This window comes from Stenella coeruleoalba (genome assembly GCF_951394435.1).
Source record: "Stenella coeruleoalba genome assembly, chromosome: 14".
NCBI lineage: Eukaryota > Metazoa > Chordata > Mammalia > Artiodactyla > Delphinidae > Stenella > Stenella coeruleoalba.
This window is the reverse complement of record NC_137160.1, coordinates 63,173,859-63,197,110: the sequence shown is the minus strand read 5'-3', so window position 1 is coordinate 63,197,110 and position 23,252 is coordinate 63,173,859. Positions and strand designations below refer to the sequence as shown.

Below are 23,252 nucleotides of genomic sequence, written 5' to 3'. Positions count from 1 at the left end.
CTGGAACTTACCTAAATTTTAGGACTAGGTTAGTTCAGGATAGTTTAAAAGTTACATTTTTAGTGCATTACAGACTTCTCTCAAATTACACCACAGTAAGTTTTCTCTATTTTAACACCAATGCATAAGACCCTATATTTATCCCTGTTAAATGTCATCTACTTGGATCCCAGGCTGTCAAGATCTGCTTGGATTCTAATTTTGCCCCTGAACTTCGCCATCCCAGCTCCGTGGCGCCATTCCTCAGCCAGCCCAGGGGGATGGTCACCTCCCCTGCACAGAGGGTGCAGCGGGCCTCCAGCAAGAGAGGTGGCAGAAGAAAATGAACAGGCTAAAAGCAGAGAAGGAGGTGAAGCAGCAAGGGAAAGAAATATCAGGACGAGCAGGGAGGCGAGGACACATTTCCAGGACGGGGTGACAGGGAGCCAAAAACTACCATCCCAGGGGATGTTAGTAAGCAATTCTGTCAAATACATGCTGGGATCTGTATGTGATTTTTCCCCCCCTTGGCCACACCGTGCGGCATGTGGGATCTTAGTTCCCCGACCAGGGATCGAATCCACGCTCCTGGAATTGGAAGTGCAGAGTCTTGACCACTGGACCGCCAGGGAAGTCCCAGTACAATATGTGATTTCAAAAGAAATCTTCAAACCGTGTTAAGTTACAAAAGCAAAGGCCAGGAGAATATTTTTACTGTAATTCTTTTAATCATTTTTTTGAAAATATAATGCTTTCCTTAACCGTTTCTGATGGGGAGAGAGACCCCCCTGGTTGCACAGTTTCCATTCATACTTTTTATTTGGGACAATTCTTCCATGCACACATATTACTTTAAAGTCTGTTCCAAATACTTCTGCCCCAGCTACAGGACGCTGAGGAGCCTGGGGAAGCTTGGCTAAGATCACGTGGGACATGACACCTCCACCGACCCAACAAAACTCAAAAAGCACTGGGAAGCATGTGCGGTTTGGGGATCTTGAACATTTAAAATTGTTTTTCCAAAGATGCCCGACTCTAATCCATCTGATACTCGGTCACTCACCTGCCACACACTCACTTTGTAAACAAGAAAGTCAGACGCAAATGATCAGCCCAGCGTCTACCTCCAGTATAAGGACAATCAGTCTGCCAACAGGTAAAATTTAACAGCTTACACAAGACCTTACAAAAAGCTTCATATAAACGTAGAACAACAATTCTAGGACACAGTAAGCCCACTGTTGTGCGTCTTAGAATCTGAAAAGTGGCAGAAATAGAGACACAGATGGAGAGAACAAACGTATGGACACCAAGGGGGGAAAGTGCGGGGTGGGGTGGGGTGGTGGGATGAATTGGGAGACTGGGATTGACATATATACACTGGTATGTATAAAATAACTAATAAGAACCTGCTGTATAATAAATAAATAAATAAAAGAAAAAGAAAAAGAATCTGAAAAGCGAGGCAGCAACATAAACCAAGCGTGTTCTGGGCAGACATGTCCTCCCCAGAGCCCTGCCAGCACACTGGGATGCTCAACGTCTTCAGTTCAAGCTCAGACCCCATGTGAAAAAGGCTTCGAACATCAACCTCTCTAACTATGAATAATGACTAACCTCTAGAAGACTGGTTCTCAGCTTCCTCTGGAGGCAACGCCACAGCGCAGAGACTCGGATTTCCACCCGAGGTGGCCCCGCCGGGTGCTGTGAAGTCCCAGCCGCGCCCAGAGGCGCTAATCAAGACCAGAGACTGTCGGGCTCCTGAAACTTACACGGGTTCCCTTGGTCAAGTCCGTGTCTGTTAAGAGCATCACCTCTGAGCTCCAATATCAGACCCTGAGGGACCAGTCTGTATGCCTCTGTGGGGGATCTGTGCCACGTTTCAAAACTCACACACCAGCAGCTGCTTCCTGACTCAGCCGGGAGAGAATTCTTGGAGCTCTGAACAGAAATTTTCTGCCACTGAACGGTCCAGCCAGTCTTCTCGTGAATCAAGGCATACCCAGTTCTTAGCCCTTCAGTTTTTTTGCCGTTCTCGGATATCACAAACAGCAACCGCCTTCAAACTCAGGTATCTGATTTTGTTTTAAGTTCAGATAGTACTTATGAGAAATGTTTCTGCAGCACCAGTCCGCCCCTCCAAACTAGGGTGACAGGATAAATAAAGCAAAATAACTCGCCACTGTCTGAAACCCAAGTGGAGGGAACACCTTATTAGGATGCAAGGGACGTAACACGTGTGGCCTCTGCCCACTGCGCTCTGGAGAAGCTGACCATAGAGTAACGGTTCCTGCACATGTATTTGTTTCCCCACCGACCGTTATAAAAGTATTGTTTTTCCTCTGGGGAAAATCATGTGGAACAAACTAAATTTAAAAACAGAAAAAAAATATTGTTACAATTATATCACCTGTAAAGTATCTAGAATTATTTTTCTATAGGTGACACAGAAACCAAGATCTAGAGGAAACACAGTTTAAACGAATAGAACTGATATTTTATAGTCACAAGTCTACATCCTCCACTTCCTAATATTGTACAACTGGAGAACCGATGTCCACTCTCTTAAAGGATTTTTGGTCTGGGGAACGATCAGGTGGGCCCAGGGGAGCAAGCTGGGGGCCCGGAAAAGCCCACGAACCGCGTCACCAGACAGTCCTCGTGATACCTGATCGGTCACCGACTATCCAAACATCTTATTAGGAAATCGCTTTCACTCCTTCACGGATCTGAGGGCCTGCTTGGCCCCGGGCAGTGGGTTCCTGTGCTCGCAGGCCCGAGGGAGAGCAGCGACCACACTACGGGATGGGGCGTCCTCAGGGAAGCCCCCAGAGCACGGGCGCGGAGAGGGGGCCCCTCACCCTGAAGGTCAGGGCCGGCCTGGGGCGGGGGCGTCGTCTGAGCAGAAACCAGAGGCTAAGCAGCTGGTGGCTGGGAAGGAGGGGGCGAGGGGGGAGCGTGTTTTGCAAAGAGGCAGCAGCACGTGCCGAGGCTCACGGGCTAGCGTGGGGGCTGCAGAGAAGGTGCTGGAGGACATGTGGGGGGGCGGCGAGAGGGTCTTCCCGGGGCCCCGCATCCTCACCCCGGGGCGACGGGGCCGCTCACCAAGGGACTTGAAGCGGACGGCTGTCCTCTGGGAAAACGCCTCTGCCCGGGTGCTGGGCAGGGACCCGGGGCAAGGCCGGAGAACGAAACCCAGGGACAGAGTCGGCGCCGCCCCCACCCAGGGAGGAGCGCGAAGCCCGGGAAGGACACTCGGGCCCGAGGGCCGAGCAGCCCCCGCTGTCCGCGCACCGGGAGGCGACATGTGGTCGGACCTTCGTCCTCCGCCCGCGTCCAAGTCTGAGCCCCGGGGGTTTTCTAGCCCGCGAACGCCGGGCGGCCCGCACGCGCGGCACCCGCGCCCCCACCGCACCGGGCTGGGGTCTGGGGTCGGCGGTGCCCTCTGGGACCCTCAGGCGGCTGGGACGCGGCCGAAGGACCGAGCGCGACCCATCCCCGCACAGCTCCCGGATCTCACCTGGAAGGTCCCGAGAGAAGCGCACAAGCCGGCGGACAGGGAGGGGCGGAGCCCCCACCGGAGACGCGCATGCGTACTAATTGGGGCGCGCATGCACACTGATTGGAGCACGCCGCGACGACTCTTCCCGCGCTCCCTCCGCCCGCGCTCCCTCCGCCGGCCGCCCGGGGTGGGGGCGGGGGGTCTGCGAAAAATAATCCCGGGTGTGGCTGCCGGTCCTCTCAGTCCCCCGAGCAGGAACGAGTCTGCGCTGCCCCGCCGGTGCCCAGGAAAGGTGAAGGGGTCCCGGGTTGACCCCCGGCAGGTGTGCGCGGGAAGGTGAAGGGGTCTCGGGCCGACTCCTGGCCGTGCCCAGGTCAGGTGCGCGCGGAAAGACTAGGCACGGGCTGCACTCAGCAAGTTCCCCGAGTGACGGGGTTCCATGCGGGAGAAGCCCAGTTCCGGCGCCCTTCCCTTGAGCCCTCCATGTGCAGAGAAAGGGCAGAGGGGGAAGGTCTGGACAGTTGAGTTCAGGGGCATTTTTAAAATTCAAGCACAGATGGGCCAAAAACACCAAGAAAGGAGTCTCGGAATTACGTGTGATGTGTTTACATGCAAGGCGCTCCTAAACATCTTTCCTGGCTTTGCATGTAAACATTTCTGGACACTGTTGGGTCAGAACATAGGTGCGGAGAGCTGAGAGGTCGCAAAGCAGCAGGTGGGCCACCGAAGGCGCGACGGTCACCTGGGTGGCCGGTGGCTGCACATCTGTAGTGGCAGGTCCGGCACGGAAAGCACACCTGGTTCGCCCAGCGGTCATTGTTTCCCGAGGCACCTTTTGAAGGTGTTTTGCACACAGGTGGCTCGGCTGCATACAAGATGTTCGTCAGGGAAGGGGAGGCCTGAGCTGTCTGCGTTCCCACGCTCGGGGTAACCGATCTCCTCTGCGCTCCGCCTTGCTCCCCGGTAATTTTAAGAAATGAATAGGACACCGTGAATAACACAGTGATGGTGCAATTATTTGCACAACAGCTTCACAATCTAGCAGCCAAAAATATGTTAAAGAAGAAAACAGACTATTCACTTTCAAATTAAATCTCTTTCCAGTGTTAGCCGAGACCTCTGCAGACTGCAGGTTCCACGTCTGCAGCCTCATCAGCTAACAATATGGACTCTGACTGTGGGTAGTACTACATTTCCCAAATCTCTCTATTTTGGCAGTAATGCCTATGATCCCAAGCACCCTTCACCCCGAACACTATATAAAGTCTTTAGTATTTGTAGTATTTCATTCCCTAAATCCCCACCCTTCCCCCCACCCCACCCCTCCTCCCACCCCCAGGGCTTTTGGAGATCAAAACTAAAAATGTACAACCTAGAAGAAAGGAATTTTAGGAAAATTGTAGTTAAGCAAAATGACAGGATTGTTAATAAGTCAGGACCTCGCCCAGTGTCTTTCCGTGTAAAGGAACTAAACGTCTGATTTGAAAAGGATTCTAATAACCTCACTGCTGGTAACTTGCCAAGTAATCCTGAAAAAAATCTTTAAATCCTTTGTGATGATTTCCCATCTTCACAATAGAAATGATGAGCTCCCACAACTCAATAAGATCAACAACCAAATAGAAAAATGGGCAAAAACATGAAAAAATAATGCATAGAAAAGAAATACGACTGATTCTTAAACATGAAAAATAAGAACCTAACTTCACTCATAAGCAAAAGGCAAATTGTAGCTATCCTACAGTTATTCTTGCAGACCTCCATCCTACAAATAAAACTCTAAGGAAAATAAGCTCATGTTAAAAAATAATAATAAAATTTAAAAAAAACACTCAAGGAAACAAGTCACCACAAGAAAGAACAAGGAAAACCAAGAGACAGATACTGTCACAGAGGGTGAGAAAATGAACTCATCACAGACTTTAAATTACTATATTTAATGTATTTAAAGAGCTAAATGGCAAACTTAAAAATACACGTGGGAAAGAAACTGTAAAGAATGACCAAGCAGATTTGAAAAAGAACCAAATAGACATTCTAGAAATGCAAAATGTAACAGTATAGTAAAGCCTTGGCGTAACATTCTAAGTGGGTCCAAAATATCTAATCATGTTGTTGTCAGTGAATAAAATGAGACTAGAGGAGGGAAGGTTGGGAATTCTGTCCGTCAGAATCCAGCCCGGTGACAGAAACCACACCAGCTGCTTGAACAGAGGGAACAGAATGTAAACAAGAGGTAAGGGAGAGCTGGAAGGGTAGGACCAGAACCCAGGTGGTGGTGGAGGGGCAGGTGTAGGAAGGGCCATGCCCCCAGAGCTCGGGGTGAATGGGAAGAACCTGGAAACATTGCATCTTTGAAGAAGGGTCTGCAGAGCTGGAACTCAGCCCCTGGGGGGAGGAGGTGGACGGCTGGGGCCAGAGTTTCCAATCCTAGAGGAGGGGTCCCCAGAGGCTGGGATACAGACCTCGGAGGAGGAGGTGCGTTGAGGCTGGTTCTGCAAGTCTTGGAGAAACTGCAGCCTGGCTTCAGCCTCCTGGGCGGGAAGACTGCTCTGCCTGGTGAAGAGGTGGGGCTGGGGCGATGCCTCTGGGATCAGAGCCCGCAGGCGCCTTCCAGCGCCCCTAGGCGGAGGCCGACTGTACATCTGCCAGCGGGTTTCAGAGCCTCAGCCCCAGCACCACATGGCCGTTTATGGAAGGGGGAAGGAAGGGAGAGCTGAAAAACAGAAGACGATAACGGGCACAGAAAACGTGTCATATCCAAATCCAAGTTCTCGCGGGCTTTCCAATACGTGAAATTAAACCGTCCCTGGAGAACTTCCGTTTCCGGAAAGCAGCAGAGAACCAACAAGGCGGTGACTGACAACTGGGCCAACATCCAGGAAACAGAGGAAGTGAGCAAGGTTATCCGGGTATCAGGGATGCTTCTCCTGAGGGGCGTTAGCCAGTTCCAGAGCAGGGCCAAGAGGGAAGCAGCACCTTTAACACCCTCGCAGCCCTGGGAGGACAAGGTTTGGAGTCTGGGAACCACCACGGAGGTACCCTCATGTGGTATTTTGGACCCCAGGTTGTTTGGGACTCCGTTCAAATAATGTCAGTCCTTGCCAGCGGCAAATATAGGTTCTCTCGGGAGAGAGAGTACCTCATGATAGAGTTCAAATTATTTCTACAGTTGTTCATGTGCAGTGATCAGCATTCAGTCAGGAATAAGCAGATGTCCAAGGAGAGAAGATAAATGACTGTAAACGAAGAGTAACAAACAGACCTGCAGCGGGTCCAGATAACAGACTTGTTACAAAGACTTAAAGGGCTATGCTTTATATGGTAAGAGGATGAAAGACAAGATTGAGAACCTTATCACTGACCTGCAAACTATGAAAGAAGAACCAACTGGACGTTCTAGAACTGAAAAATGTAACTGAAACTGAAAATTCAATGGATAGTGTTGTTGGTAGGTTACACACAGCTGAAAAGAGAAAAGTAATGAAGGTGGAGTTAGGTCAGAAGAATATACCCAAACTGAAGCACAGAGAGAAGAGGGTAGAAGATACATAATACAGTAAGACAGCCTGACCTTCATGGAATTGGGGTCCTAGAAGTGGAGAGAATAGGCAGAAGCAGTGTCTGAAGAGATAAAGGCTTGAAGTCTTCTTAAAATTGATGGAATACGTCAAGCTTCAGGTTCCAGAAGCCTTACAGATTTCATTCATAATTCATAAAAAACAAACCACACTTAGGCATATCATAGTAAAACTGCTGAAAACTTAAAAAAAAAAATCTTAAAAGCAGCCATACTGAAAAAAAAAATCACTTTCTAAGAAGCAATAATTAAACTGAGAACTGACTTCTCAAACTATAGAAGCCAGAACACAGAAGAATCATATCTTCAAAGTGGGAAAGTAAAATAACTGCTAACCTAGATTTTATATCCAGCAAAAAATTCCTTTAGGAATGAAAGGGAAATTATGACATTTGCAGACAAATGAGATCTGAGAAAATCCATTACTGGTAGACTTTAACCAAAGGAAATACTAATGGATTTTCTTTAGACAAAAATAAAATGATTTCTAATTGGAAGATCAGAGATGTAGGAAGAATAAAATTCAACAAGAAGAGTGTGTTGGTAAATCTAAATGAAAGTCGACTGTGTAACACAAAAATAACAATGCCTTCAAGGATTAAAAACATATCAGGGCTTCCCTGGTGGTGCAGTGGTTAAGAGTCCGCCTGCTGATGCAGGGGACATGGGTTCATGCCCCGGTCCGGGAAGATCCCACATGCTGCGGAGTGGCTGGGCCCGTGAGCCATGGCTGCTGAGCCTGCGCGTCCGGAGCCTCTGCTCCGCAATGGGAGAGGCCACGACAGTGAGAAGCCTGCGTACCGCAAAAAAAAAAAAAAAAAAAAAAATCAGAATTAAAATATATGAAAACTATAGTGTGTAAGTCGGGGTGGAATAAATTGATTTAAGGTATTCTAATATCACAACCCAAGCATCGTCTGAGAAAAGGGTGCACAAAGGCTAGATTTGTAGTACATTGAATTATCGATCCTACGTCTTAATCCCCTGCAGCGGTTTGTTCATCCACCCTCTTGCTGTGGCTTTGTGATGAGCTAAGGGGACCCCTTCACCCCTTGGGTCCCGGCATGGCCCTGGGACTCGCTTTGGTGGACTGAGTGTTAGCATCATGATACCAGCAAAGGTTTCAAATGCCCTGCGCTGTCTGGCTTGCACTTCAGCACTTGCGCTGTGTCCGTGAGTACAAGTCCCCAGTACCCACTGCATTTCCAGCCTGAAGTTCAGATTGGAGCACGTGGAGAAGACCTGGGCCCAATCTGAAGCCTTGGCACAATATTAGCCAAGTTCATCCAAACCCCAACCAACCCACAAGTGAGTGAGGGAAAAAAAGTAAATGTGGTTATAAGCCACAGATGTTGAGGCTGTTTTATACGTAGCATTATTGTGGTAAGGAAGTTAGTACCCAGAAACAATGTACTTCCATAACAAAAAACAAATATGGGGCATTGCTTTGGGACCGGGTGGTGGGTAGTAAGAAACTGTTATATGAAAGAAAGAGAGAAAGAGAGAAAGAGAGAAAGAGAGAAAGAGAGAGAGAGAGAGAGAGAGAGAGAGAGAGAAAAGAAAAGGAAGGAAGGAAGGAAGGAAAAGAAAGAAAGAAAGAAAAACTGTTATACAACCCTGAGAAAATGTATGATTGACAAAATTACCTGTGGTAAATGTTATGGGTTGAATTGTGTCCACCCCAATTTCATGTGTTGAAGTCCTAACTTCTAGTATCTCAGAATGTGACTGTATATGAAGACAGGGTCTTTAAAGAGGTGATTAAGTTAAATTAGGTCATTAGGGTGGGGTCCTGCTCCATATAAGAGGAGGAGATTAGGACACAGACACAGAGGAAGCACCATGTGAGGACACAGCGGGGAGATGGTCATCTCCAAGCCAAGGAGAGAGGCCTCAGGAGAGAGAACCCTGCTGAGACTTTGATCTTGGAGTTCTAGCCTCCAGAGCTGTGAGAAAATAAACTCATTCTTAAACCACCCAGTCTGTGGTATCCCTAGTGGCAGCCCTAGTAAACTACAGTAAACCTACAGTAACTTGTAAGAAAGAAAATATATCTAATGAACATAAGGCATCACTGGGTGAGGAGAATGAGGCAAGTACTGAAACCATGAACTCTTGCCTCTAGCTTCACCCTGTAAGGCATGCCCTTAGAAAGGAACAGATCCATCTGCAAGCTGAATTTAGAAGCCCTGGAGAGAGTGCAAAAGTTGCAGCATTGGAAAATGAAACTATTTCCAAATCAATCAAATGTGAGCCTCTCGGGAAGATATCCATATCCAAAACTCAGCCAGCAGGACAAGGATCAGGGTAAACGGCGACTCAAGGCATAGCTGTACACACTTTGTTGGGGTGGCCTCTGGTAGAGCCTTTTGGTGGGATAAGAGCACTGCCGTACCTCAGTGTGGTTCTGTAGAAGCCTGCCCTGCTCAAAGTAAACTCAGAGGCATGTTGTGAAAAGAATTTGGGTTGTGGTTTTTGGCACGTGAAGCTGATTCATGACTGTGGCACAGGAATCCAGAAGGGAAACCCACCGCTGTGGTCTGAATGCCTGTGTCCCCCCAAAGTTCATCAACACGATGGTGTGGGAGGTGGGGCTTTTGGGAGGTCATGAGGTCATAAGGGTGGAGCCTGGGTGAAAGGTGTTAGTGCCCTAATAAAAGAGGCCTCAGAAGGCTCCCTTATCCCTTCTACCCTCTGAGGACACAGCCAGAGTTTGGCAGTCTACAGCCCGAGAGAGAGCCTTCACCAGAACCCAACAATGCTGGCACCCTGGCTTCCAGCCTCCAGAAACGTGAGAAATAAATCTCTGTGGTTTATAAGCCACCCAGTCTGTGGGCATTTTGTTATAGCCTCCCAAACAGTCTAAGACACCCAGAAAGTTTTTGAGAGAGTGGTGTTGGCAAAAGCATCACCCAGACTAGACTAAAAGGCAATGATTCTGTTTGAGATGAAACAGATGACTGGGCCCTGAGCTCTCTGCTGGCTGAGGGTACAGAGAGAGCTGACCAAACACTGCAAGGGCATGTTCCTTCATGTGTCTTCAGAAGCGGCAAAGGAGAATGATGGAAGGGAATGTCCTCCTGGAGCAGATGAATAAATTGTAGTTTGATCACACAACAGAATGCTGTAAACAATGCAAGTAAATGATCTAAAACTCTACACCATATTATGGAGGAATCACACAGAATGTTGAATAAAAGAAATCAGACCTAAAAGAGTACATATTGTAGGACGCCACACAAAATAGGCAAAACTAATTTATGTGTAAAAGGATAGGGTGGCACATGTGCTTAGTGGGTTTTGTGACTGGGAATGAGAAGAGGGGGCTTTAGGGATGTTGTTACTGTTCTGTTTCTTTTTTTTTTTTCTGCGGTACGAGGGTCTCTCACTGCCGTGGCCTCTCCCGTTGTGGAGCACAGGCTCCGGACACGCAGGCTCAGCGGCCATGGCTCATGGGCCCAGCCGCTCCGCGGCACGTGGGATCCTCCCGGACCGGGGGACGAACTCACGTCCCCTGCATCGGCAGGCAGACTCCCAACCACTGCGCCACCAGAAAAGCCCTACTGTTCTGTTTCTTGATCTGAGTGTTGATTATATTAGTAAGTTTGGTTCGTGAATTGTCACTGAGTTATTCAGTTGTATTATTTGTGGTTTTGTAACAGATTTCCCCAAAACTAAGCACCTGAAAATAACAAGTATGGATTAACGGACAGTTCTGAGAGTCAGGAGCCTGGGATCTGTCATGAGGTTGCAGTTAAACTGCCAGCAGGGCCTGAGTCATCTGGAGGCTCAACAGGACCCTCGAATTCGCTTCCAGGTTCACTTGTGTGGGGTCTGCAGCCTGTTCCTCCATGGCTGTTGGCTGAAAGCCTGCTTCTCTGCATGGGCCCCTCCATGTAGTGCCCAGTGTCCCTGCCACATGGCAGCCATCTTTCCCCAGAGCGAGTGATGAAAGGAGATGGAGATGAAGAGGAAGGAGAAAGGCCCAGTGTCTTTCATAACCGGGTGTCAGAGGGACGGGTTACTTCTGCCTTATTATATTCACAGAAAGTGAGTTACTAAGAAGGGCTGGGAGGGACTTCCCTGGTGGTCCAGTGGTAAAGAATCTGCCTTCCAATGCAGGGGACGTGGGTTCAATCCATGGTCAGGGAACTAAGATCCCACATACTGCGGGGCATCTAAGCCTGCGTGCCACAACTACTGAGCCCACGTGCCTCAATGAGAGTGCCCTTGTGCCACAAACTACAGAGCCCACATGCCCTGGAGCACCACAACTACAGAGAGAAAACCCACTTGCCACAACTAGAGAGAAGCCCGTGTGCCGCAACGAAGACCTGACGCAGCCAAAAAAATAAAATAAATAAATATTTAAAAAATATATACATTAAAAAAAAAAAAGGAAAGAAAAAGAAGGGCTGGGAAGTTGAGGTCCAGTTCTTGAAAGGAGGAGCTATATCAGTCAGCTCGGGCTGCCATAGCAAAATACCACAGACTGGGTGGGTGGCTGAAACAACAGATATTTATTTCTTACAGTTCTGGAGGCTGGAAGTCCAGGATCAAGGTTCCAGCTGACTGGGTTCTTGGTGAAAACCCTCTTCTACTGCTCACAGATGGCTGTCCTGCTATGTCCTCACATGGCAGACAGAGCGAGAGAGGGAGTGCTGTCTGGTCTCTGCTTACAAGGGCACCAAGCTCATCATGAGGACCTCACCCTCATGACCTCATCTAAATCTAATCACCTTCCAAGGGTTCCCATGGCCCAATATGGAATTGTTTCACGTGGTCATGGAGTCTGGGAAGTCCCAAGAGCTTTAGTCTGAAGATCTGATGGGGTAAGTTCCAGTTGGGCCCTAAGGCACGAGGAGACTGATGTCCCAGCTTAAGACTGTCAGGCAGAGAGAGTAAATTCTTTCTTGTTCAGTTTTTTGTTTTATTCAGGCTTTTAGTTGATAGGATGAGGCCCTCCCACACTGTGGAGGGCAATTTGCTTTGGCCCACCAATTCAAATGGTAACCCCATTTAGAAACACCCTGCAGACACACCCAAAATAATGTTTAATCAGATACCTGGGTGCCTTGTGACCCAGTCAAACTGATGCATAAAATTAACCATCACAAGTAAAAAGGAATTTGTGGACATATTTTAAAAACCACTATAACATGTTCATATGTACCTTTATATATATAAATTTAAAATTTGTTGAGCAAACTAGAAATCAATAATGGAAAGATAACGGACATCGCCAAACACTTGGGAAATAACATATTTCTAAATAATCAATGGGGGAAAGACAAAGGCTCAAGGGAAATTTAAAAAATATATTGAACTGAACAAAAATGAAAACATTAAAAAAATTTGTGGTTTGCAGCCAAAGCAGTGTTGAGAGGAAAACTTATAGCAGTAAATACTTACATTAGAAAAGAGGGAGTGATGTCAGCAACATGGCTAAATATGACAACACTCATTTGTGTGCCCCCCCAACAATAACAATTTGGCACCCATCCATCCATGCCCAAATGATACTTTGTGGGAACTGTAGAACCCTGCATCATATACCAATGGACGCAGGAGGAGTCTTGCACAGCAGTGCACCAGGTAATAGGCAAAAGACCTTGGTTCTGGCTGTGGACCCTTCAGTGGCCTGAGAACTGGCTCTAGCCCCTCTCATCCAGGAGCCCCTGGAGAACACTGTCTTACACAATCACTCACAGATGAGAGAGTCTTCGTGGAAGTCTGGATTTCCAGCAGAGTAGCTCTAGCACAGCACTGGAGAAAAAAAAAAAAAAGAGTTTGGATGCATTGGAGAGGGTAAGAGGACAGCTCAACTTACCCACATCACTGCTTCCCCAAGGTGGCACAGCTTAGGGCCAAGAGAGATCTTCCCTGCCCATGATTTCTCCTGCAGGGAAAAGTGAGAGTGTAGAGGGACTGCCTGGCTTCCCCAACTGTGCAGATGCTGCCAAAGAGGCCTGTTTCTCCCCTACCGCCTCCAGAGTACTGAATCATGGCCTGTGTGACTGGGGAGCTGGGAAGAGGCTGGGGGAGCAGCAGATAGGACTCTTTGAGGGCACTGAAAGTATGTGAACTTTATTAACCATATCACAGACTCCATCAAGAAGCTGCCTATGAGCTGCTAGATATGCCTCACCCACAAATTCTCCCAACTGGTTCATGGCACCCCCAGCACTCTGCATGCCTCATCTACACCCCCATCCTGTGGCTGGCTCCCTGTGTGTGCTCCCAATGACAATGGCAAGAGAGAGCTTTGGCAGACAACTACTGGGCATGCACAGAAAGCCAGCCCAAATCTGCAGGCCAGAGAGAGACATAAACGTGAGTTTTACTGCCACACTTGGGAAAGAAAAAGGGAGGCTATCAGCACCCAGCCTGGTGTGTCGCTGGATTGAGAGAAGGTGTACAAGCTTAAGAATTCTGCCACAAGAGGGAGCAAAGAGTGTGGAGCAGATGTATCCATAGAAGGTCTGAGAAAGCCTCAGAATCACTAGCAGGGCTGATAAAAGGTATTTTTCTCCTGAAGGGAGCTAGTAAAGATTGGAAGAGGTGACTGCTACTTCAAATGCAAAGACATCAGTGCAAAAACTTCAAGAAACATGAAGAATCAAGGAAACATGACACCCCAATGGATCATAATAATCTACCAGTAACCAATCCCAAAATATGGAGATCTGAGGTTTACCCAATAAAGAATTCAAAATAGCTGTTTTAAGGAAGTTCAGTGAGCTATGAGAAAACACAAAGACAATTCAATGAAACCAGGAAAACAATACACAAACAAAATGACAAGGTAGCAAGGAGAAAGAAGTCATAAAAGTGACCAAACAGAAACTCTGGAGCTGAAGAATTCAGTTATTGAAATGAAAAATGAAACAGAGAGCACCAACAGCAGCATGGATCAAGCAGAAGAAACAATCTGTGGATTAGAAGACAGGAACTTTGAAAGTATCCAGTCAGAGGAGAACAAAGAAAAAAGAATGAAAAGAGTGAAGGAAGCCTACCTGATATATGGGATAGCATCAAGAGAAACAATATGTGAATTATTGGAGTCCCAGAAGGAGAAGAAAAGCATAAGGGGGTAGAAAGTTTACTTAAAGAAATAATGGCTGAGACTGACCCAAATCTGGGGAGAGATTTAGATATGCTAGTTAATGAAGGTCATAGGTCACCAAACAAATTCAGTGATATATTCTCCAAAACACATTATAATTAAACTATCAAAAATCAAAGATAAAGAGAATCTTAAAAGCAGCAAGCAAAAAGAAGCTTGTAACTTACAAGGGAACCCCCATAAGGCTATCAGTGGATTTCTCAGCAGAAACCTAACAGGCCAAAAGAAAGTGGGATAATATATTCCCTGATATATTCAAGTGCTGAAAGGGGAAAAAAAGGCCAACCAAGAATTCTATATCTGGCAAAGTTGTCCTTTAGATATGATGGAAAGATGAAGATGTTGGGACTTCCCTGGTGGTGCAGTGGCTAAGGATCCACCTGCCAACGGAGGGGACACAGGTTCAAGCCCTGGTCTGGGAAGATCCCACATGCCACGGAGCAACTAAGCCCGTGTGCCACAACTACTGAGCCTGTGCTCTAGAGCCCACGAGCCACAACTACTGAGCCCACATGCCACAACTACTGAAGCCCGCATGCCTAGAGCCTATGCTCTGCAACAAGAGAAGCCACCACAATGAGAAGCCTGCCTGCCACAACGAAGAGTAGCCCCTGTTCACCGCAACTAGAGAAAGCCCACGCGCAGCGATGAAGACCCAACGCAGCCAAAAATAAATAAATAAAATAAATAAATTAAAAAAAAAAAGAAAGATAAAGATGTTCCTAGACAAACAAAAGCTGAGGGAGTTCATCACCACTAGACCTGCCTTACAAGAAATGATGAAAGGAGTTCTTCAAGCTGAAATTAAAGGATACTGATTAGCAACATGAAAACATTTGAAACTGTACAGCACACTGGTAAAGTATACAGTCAAATTCAGAATACTCTAATACTGTAATACAGTTGTGTGTTAACCAGTTAACTCTAGTATAAAGGTTAAAGGACAAGAGTATTAAAATTACTATAGTTAAAATAATTAGTTAATGAGTACACTGTCTAAAAAGAAGTAAATTGTGACATCAAAAATATTAAAGGAGGGCAGTAAAAGGGTAGAGTTTTTGGATGTGATCAAAGTTCAGTTGTTATCAGCATCAAAATAGACTGTTATATCTGTTAAATGTTTTATGTAAGCCTCATGGTAACCACAACAGAAAAACCTATTGTAGATTCACACAAGATAAAGAGAGGAGAATCAATGCATATCACTAAGGAAAATTATCAATTTACAAAGAAAGGCAAGAGAGAGAGAAAGGAACAAGGGAACTACAAAAAAGGCAGAAAGCAATGAATAAGATAGCATTACCTATAATTACCTAAAAATTCCTATTACCTAGTAAGTCCTTACATATCAATAACTACTCTAAATGCAAATGGATTAGATTCTCCAATCAAAAGGCATAGAGTGGCTAGAAGGATTAAGCAAATACTAACAGATCTGCAGAGAGAAATAGACAATAAAATAATAGTAGGGGATTTAAATACCCTACTTTCAACAATGGCTAGAGCATTCAGATAGAAAAGCAATAAGGAAATGTTAGACCTGAAATATAGTTTTAAATGGACTTAGCAGACATATACAGAACATTCCATCAAATAGGAGCAGTATACACATTCTTAAGTGCACACAGAATGTTCGCCAAGATAGATCATACGACAAGTCAAAAAACAAGTCTCAGCACATTTAAGAAGATTGAAATCATACCAAGTATCTTTTCTGATCACAATGGCATAAAACTAGAAGTCAGTAGTAGGAGGAAAGTTAGAAAATTTACAAATATGTGGAAATTAAACAACACACTCCTGAACAACCAGTGGGTCAAGAGGGTTGCCAATTTCGTTGATCTTTCAGAAGGATTATACCTAAACATAATAAAGGCCACAAATGATAAGCCCATAGTCAACATCAAATTCAATGGTAAAAGGTTGAAAGCTTTTTCTCTAAGATCAGAAACAAGACAAGGGTGCCTACTTTCACCACTCCTATTCAACATAGTACTGGAAGTCCTAGCCAGAGTAATCGGGCAAGAAAAAGAAAGAAAAGGCCTCCAAATTGGAAAGGAATAAGTAAAATTGTCTTTGTTTGCAGATGACATGATCTTATGTATAGAGTCCTAAAGACTCCACCAAAAACTGTTAGAACTAATCAACAAATTTAGTAAAGTTGCAGGATACAAAATCAACATACAGAAATCAGTTGCCTTTCTATACATTAACAATGAAATATCTGAAAAACAAAATAAAACCATCCCATTCATAATAGCATCAAAAACAATAAAGTACTTAGGAATAAATCTAGTCAAGGTGGTGAAGGATCTGTACATTGAAAACTATAAGGCTTCGATTAAAAAAACTGAGGGCACAAATAAATCGAAAGGTATTTGTGTTTATTAATCGGAATATAGATATTGTTAAAATGTCCATACTACCTAAAGCCAGCTATATACTTGAAAGTTACTAAGAGAGTAGATCATAAATGTTCTTACCACAAAAAAGAAATGGTAATTATGTAAGGTGATAGAGGTGTTAACTAACCCTGCTGTGGTAATCATTTTACAATACATACATGTATCAAATCATCACACTATATAACTTAAACTTACACTGTGTTTTATGTCAATTATATCTCAATAAAGCTGGAAAAAAAGAAGAAATTCTTAGGTCAATAATCTAAGCTCCCATCTCAGGGAAAGCAAAGTAACACTAAAAAAGCAGAAGTAAGGAAACAAGGGCATAGATCAATGAAATGGAAAGTGGAAAATAGAGAAAACCAATTAAACAAAAGTTCTGAAAGATCAATAAAATTGGCAAACCTCTTGCAAGATGCACAAAGAAAAAAAGAGGCAAGCCACAAAGTACCAATATTAGAAACAAAATAGGGGATAAAATACGAGTTATCATGACAAACCCTGTAGACCTGAAAAGAATAAGAGAATAGTAGGTACAACTCCACAAAAGTAAATTTGACAACTTAGATGAAACGGGCCAATTCCTCAAAAAAATACAAACTGTAACACCAAACTAATATGAAATAATCTGAGTAGTCATAAAATGATTAAAGATGTTGGACTTGTAGTTAAAGAATTCTTGAAAAAGAGATATCTATTGCCAGATGCTTTCATGAAGAAGTTTACTAATTTTTTTAAAGAATCAACACCAATTCTATACAATCTCTTCCAGAAAACAGAAGAGGAGGGAACACTTCCAAATTTATTTTATGAAGTTAGTATTACCCTGTTATGAAAACTAGACAAGTACTACGAAACAGGATACTACAGGCATGAATATACATGTAAAAATTCTTAACAAGGTATTATCAAATGGAGTTAAGTAATACATAAAAAGAACTATATACCATGACCAAGTGGGGTTTATTCCAGGCATGTAAGGCTGGTTCAGTGTTCAAATATTAACCAATGTAAGCCACCATACTAACTGGCTAAGTAAGAAAAATCACATCATCTTATCAGTTGAATTTATGCAGAAAAACATACGACAAAGTCCAACACCTATTCATGATAAAAAGTCTCACAAAGCTAGGAATAGAGGGCAATTTCCGCAATTCGATAAAGAACATCTCCAGAAACCTACAGCTAACATTGTACTTAACGGTGAAAGACTGAATGCTTTGCCCCTAAAATGAGGAACAAGAAATCTATCCTCCTGTTGTCAGATGGCTTTTTTTTTTTTTATATCAGGGGAAAGCGCGAACGCAGTCCCCCACTATCACAAATTTTGCAGTCGAGTTTCCCACATTTGGGGAAATCGCAGGGGTCAGCAAATCCGAAGTGCAATGGATAAGCCTTGCCCTGGGAAAACCACCTTCGTGATCATGGTATCTCCTCTGCCAGGTAAGTATGTCAGATGGCTTTTTATTCAGAGACATTGTAGAGACTCTAAAGGGCCCAGGACCGTCAGATATGCTGCTTTCAAAACAATGGCTGCTATGATTGCCTAGCAGGCCTCGTGTGAATTCTAGGCCTCAGTAACCTGTGCATGAAAAGAACCATGATATTAAATCACTAACTGGATTTTCGAATAAAGTGACTGAAGTAAAAAAAAACAAAAAACAAAATACAAAACACTCAACAAAATACTGGAAATTCCAGCCAGTGTAATAATGTAGAGGAAATAAAAGGAATACCAATCAGAAAGGAAGAAATAAAATTGTCCCTATTTTCAGATGACATGATTGTCTGTGTGGATAATCCCAAGGAATCTACAGAAAAATCCTGGAACTGATAGTGAATTTAGTAAGGTTGCAGGATATAAGATCAATATATAAAAATCAATTATATTTCTATATACCAGCAATGAACATGTGGACACTGAAATTAAAATACAACATATTTGTAATTGCTCCAAAAAAATTCTTTGGTGTAAATCTGACAATACAGGTACAGGACTTGTATGATGAAAACTACACAGTGCTGATGAAAGAAATCAAAGGTCTAAATATATGGAGAAACATATCATGTTCATAGGTTGGAAGACTAAACATAGTAAGGATATCAATTTCCCCCAAAATGGCATACAGTTTTAACACAATTACTATGAAAATCCAGGTACTTTTAAAAAGATGCACACAGGGGCTTCCCTGGTGGCGCAGTGGTTGAGAGTCCGCCTGCTGATGCAGGGGACACAGGTTCGTGCCCCGGTCCAGGAAGATCCCACATGCCGTGGAGCGGCTAGGCCCGTGAGCCATGGCCGCTGAGCCTGTGCGTCCGGAGCCCGTGCTCCGCAACGGGAGAGGCCACAACAGTGAGAGGCCCGCGTACAGCAAAAAAATAAATAAATAAATAAAAGATGCACACAAGCTTATACTACAATTTACATGGAAAGCACAGGCCCTAGAATAGCTAAAATAGTTTTGAAAAGGAAAAACAAATTTGGAAAATTACCCAATGTTAAGCCTTTCCATGTAGCTATAGTAATTAAGACAATGTGATATTGACAAAGAGACGGACACATAGATCAAAGTAACAGAGTACAGAACCCAGAAAAAGACCCACACAAATATGTCCAATAGGTTTTCAAATATTAATAGACAATTATGGTATAGCAGTTTTAGGTTTACAAAAAAAAAATTGAGTAGTTACCTCAGAACCTTTAGAACTCTCCCTCTACAGAGAGTTCCCATGTATCCCAATGCCCTTGTTTTTTTTTTTAATTTTTTTGTGGTACACGGGCCTCTCTCACTGCTGTGGCCTCTCTCACTGTGGAGCACAGGCTCCGGACGTGCAGGCTCAGCGGCCATGGCTCACGGGCCCAGCCACTCCGCAGAATGTGGGATCTTCGTGGACCAGGGCACGAACCCACGTCCCCTGCACTGGGAGGCAGACTCTCAACCACTGCGCCACCAGGGAAGCCCGCCCTTGTTTTTTAACATCTTGCCTTAGTATGGTACTTTTGTTACAATTTATGAACCAATATTAATACATCATCATTAAAGGCTAAAGTCTATAGTTTACATTAGGGTTCACTCTTCGTGTTGTACATTCAGTGAATTTTGACAAATGCATAATGTCATGTACCCACCACTATAGTTGTACAGAACAGTTTCACCACTGTAAAAATCCCCTGTGCTTCACTTATTCATCCATTCCCCTCTGTCCAAACCCCTCCCCCAGACACAGAATCTCTGGCAACCAGTGACATTTTTACTCTTTATAGTTTTGCCTTTTACGGAATGTCATTTAATTGGAATCATACAGTATGTAGCCTTTTCAAATTGGCTCAGCAATATCCATTTAAGATCTCCACATCTTTTCATGGCTGTGTAGCTCATTCTCATTTTTCTTTTTTTTTTTTTTGCGGTACGCGTGCCTCTCACTGCTGTGGCCTCTCCCATTACGGAGCACAGGCTCCGGACGCGCAGGCTCAGCGGCCATGGCTCACGGGCCTAGCCGCTCCGCGGCATGTGGGATCCTCCCGGACCGGGACACGAACCCGTGTCCCCTTCATCGGCAGGCAGACTCTCAACCACTGCGCCACCAGGGAAGCCCTCATTTATTTTTCTTGATGAACAATATTCCAACACACAGATGTACAACAGTTTGCTCATTCATCTACTGAAGGACATCTTGGTTGTTTCAGTCTTTGGCAACTATAAATAAAGCTACTAAAACATTCATGTGTAGGTTTTTGAATGAATATAAGTTTTAAACTCATTTGGGTAAATACCTAGGAGTGCAATTGTTCAATCATATGTAAGGTTATGTTTAATTTTGTTAGAAACTACCAGAACTATCTTCCAAAATGGCTGTACCATTTTGCATTCCCACCAGCAACTGAATGAGAGTTCCTATTGTTCCACATCCTCACGAGCATTTGGTGGTGTCAGATCTTTGGATTTTAGCCAATTTAATAGGTATATAGTAGTGTTTCATTGTTTTTTGAATTTTAGATTCCCTATTGAAATATGATGTTGAGCATCTTTTTACATACTTATAGCCATCTGTATATCTTCTTTGGTGAGGTATCTGTACAGATCTTTGTCCATTTTTTAATTGTGTTGCTTGTCTTCCTATTGCTGAAATTTTAGAGATCTTTAAAGAGTTTGTATATATTGCATTGAAGTCCTTTATCAGATAAATAATTTGCAGATATTTTCTCTGAGACTGAGTCTTGTCTTTTCATTCTCTTAAAGCTCTCTTAGAGCAGCATTAAAAAAGTCTAGATCCTTTTTTCTTTTTTTGCATGTGGATGTCCAGTGCTTCCAGCAGCATTTGCTGAAAAGACTATTCTTTCTTCACTGAATTGCCTTTGTCAGATTACTGAAAAATTACAGGGAGTTCCCTGGTGGTCTAGTGGTTAGGACTCAGCACTTTCACTGCCGTGGCCTGGGTTCAATCCCAGGTCGGGGAACTAAGATCCTGCAAACCGTGCAGCAGAGCATGGCCAAAAAAAAAGAAAGGAAAAAATTACACCTGCATCTACTGTATCATGCAATTGTCCTCTTGGGCATTTATCTCAGTAAAACAAAGATTTATATTTATATAAAAACTTTAATAGCAGCTTTAATTGTAATAGCCAAAAACTGGAATCAGCCTGATTGATGTCCTTCAACAGGTGAATGGTTAAATAAACTATGTAGCAAAACCATGAAATAGTATTCAGTAATAGAAAGGAACGAAGTACTGATACATAAAACAATTTGAATTCATCTTCAATAATCCTGAGTGAAAAAGGCCAATACCAATAGATTACATACAGAATGATTCCTTTTATTTTACATTCCTGAAATGAAAAATTGCAGATGTAGAGAACAGATTAGTGGTTGCTATGAGTTAAGGAGATCATGGAGTGAAAGGGAAGTGGTGTGGCTGTAAAAGAGCAACATGTCTGCACTTAACAATAGACTATATGTTCTTCTCAAGTGTATATGGAACACTTCTGGCATAAGCCATAAAACAAACCTCAGTAAATCTAAAGGATAGAAACAATACAAAGTGTGTTTTGACTACAATGGAATAAAGTTACATCCATAACAAAATAAAATTGGGAAATTCACAGGTATGTGGAAATTAAACAGCACACTCTAAAAGACCAATGAGTCAAAGAAGAAATCAAAAGAGAAATTAGAAAATAATTTGAGATGAATTAAAACCAGAACACGACATACCAAAACTCGTAGGATCCTCCTAAGGCAGTGCTTAGAGGGAAATTTTATAGCTTTAATCACATAACGTTCCATCTTAAGACACTGGAAAAAGAGGAGTAAACTAAACCTAAAGTAAGCAGAAGAAAGAAAGTAATAAAGATTAGAGCATAAATTTATGAAATAAGGAATAGGGAAACAATAGAGAAAATAAAGGAAACCAAAAGCTGGTTTTCTGTAAAGATCAACGAAATCGTTGAACATTTAGCTATATTGACCAAGAACACAAGAGAGAAAACTCAGATTGTAAGAATCAGAAATGAAAGAGGGGACACTACTAACTTTACAGAAATAAAAAGGATTATAAAGGAATATTATGAACAATTATATGCCAATTAATTGGATAACTTAGATGAACAAACTTCTAGAAAGATGAACTATTCTAACTGATTGAAGTAGAAATAGACAGTACAAATAGACCTATAAGAAACAGAAAGATAGAATTAGTAATAAAACAACCACCTACAAAAACAGCACTAGCCCATAGGGCTTTACTGCTGAATTCTACCAAACGTTAAAAAAATCATTACTAATTCTTTACAAATTCTTCAAAGAAACAGAAGAGGAGGGGATACTTCCCAACTTACTCATTCATTTTGCAACACCCTGACACCAAAACCAGAAAAGACCTCACAAATAAACTGCGAAACTATCTTATGACTATGGACACAAAAATCCTCAAAAATACAGTGACACATAAACAAATTTTATACCATTACCAGGTGGGATTTATCTTGAACCAAGGATGGTTCAATATACAAAATAAATTAATTAGCATTAGAAGGGAACTTCTTCAATCTGATGAAGGGCATCTATAAATAAAACAGAATTAGTATAATACTTAATGATGAGAGACTGGAATGCTTCCCCCCTAAGATCAGTGACAAAACAAGGATGTCCACTCTTGCCACTTCTATTCAATGTTGTACTAGGTGGAGGGTCTGGCCAGAGCAATTAGGCAAGAAAAAGAAATAAAAGGCATCTAGGTAGGAAAAGAAGTAAAACTATATTCACAGATGTCATGACCTTATATATAGAAAATCCTAAGGATCCCAGTAAAAGTTATTAACACTAATGAATGAATTTAGCAAGGTTGCAGAATACAAGAGTAATATACAGAAATCAATTGTATTTCTATACACTTGTAGTGAACAATCTGAAAGTGAAATTTTAAAAACACTTCCATTTATAATGGCATTAAAAAGAATTACATAGGGGTTCCCTGGTGGCGCAGTGGTTGAGAGTCCGCCTGCCGATGCAGGGGACACGGGTTCGTGCCCCGGTCTGGGAAGATCCCACATGCCGCGGAGCGGCTGGGCCCGTGAGCCATGGCCACTGAGCCTGCGCGTCTGGAGCCTGTGCTCCGCAACGGGAGAGGCCACAACAGTGAGACGCCCGCGTACCGCAA

The 23,252-nt window shown here is 43.7% G+C and overlaps 1 protein-coding gene across 6 annotated transcripts in view; it reads right to left on the bottom strand.

Annotated features, from left to right (window-relative positions):
- HIRA (histone cell cycle regulator) overlaps positions 1-23,252 on the bottom strand; it is a 106,220-nt gene that overhangs the window by 2,736 nt on the left and 80,232 nt on the right. For all 6 annotated transcript variants that reach the window (XM_079943303.1, XM_079943304.1, XM_079943305.1 and 3 more), the window contains one exon: positions 12,771-12,827. In XM_079943303.1, coding sequence (XP_079799429.1) covers positions 12,771-12,827 — 57 coding nt within the window. The remainder of the gene's footprint in view (positions 1-12,770; positions 12,828-23,252) is intronic.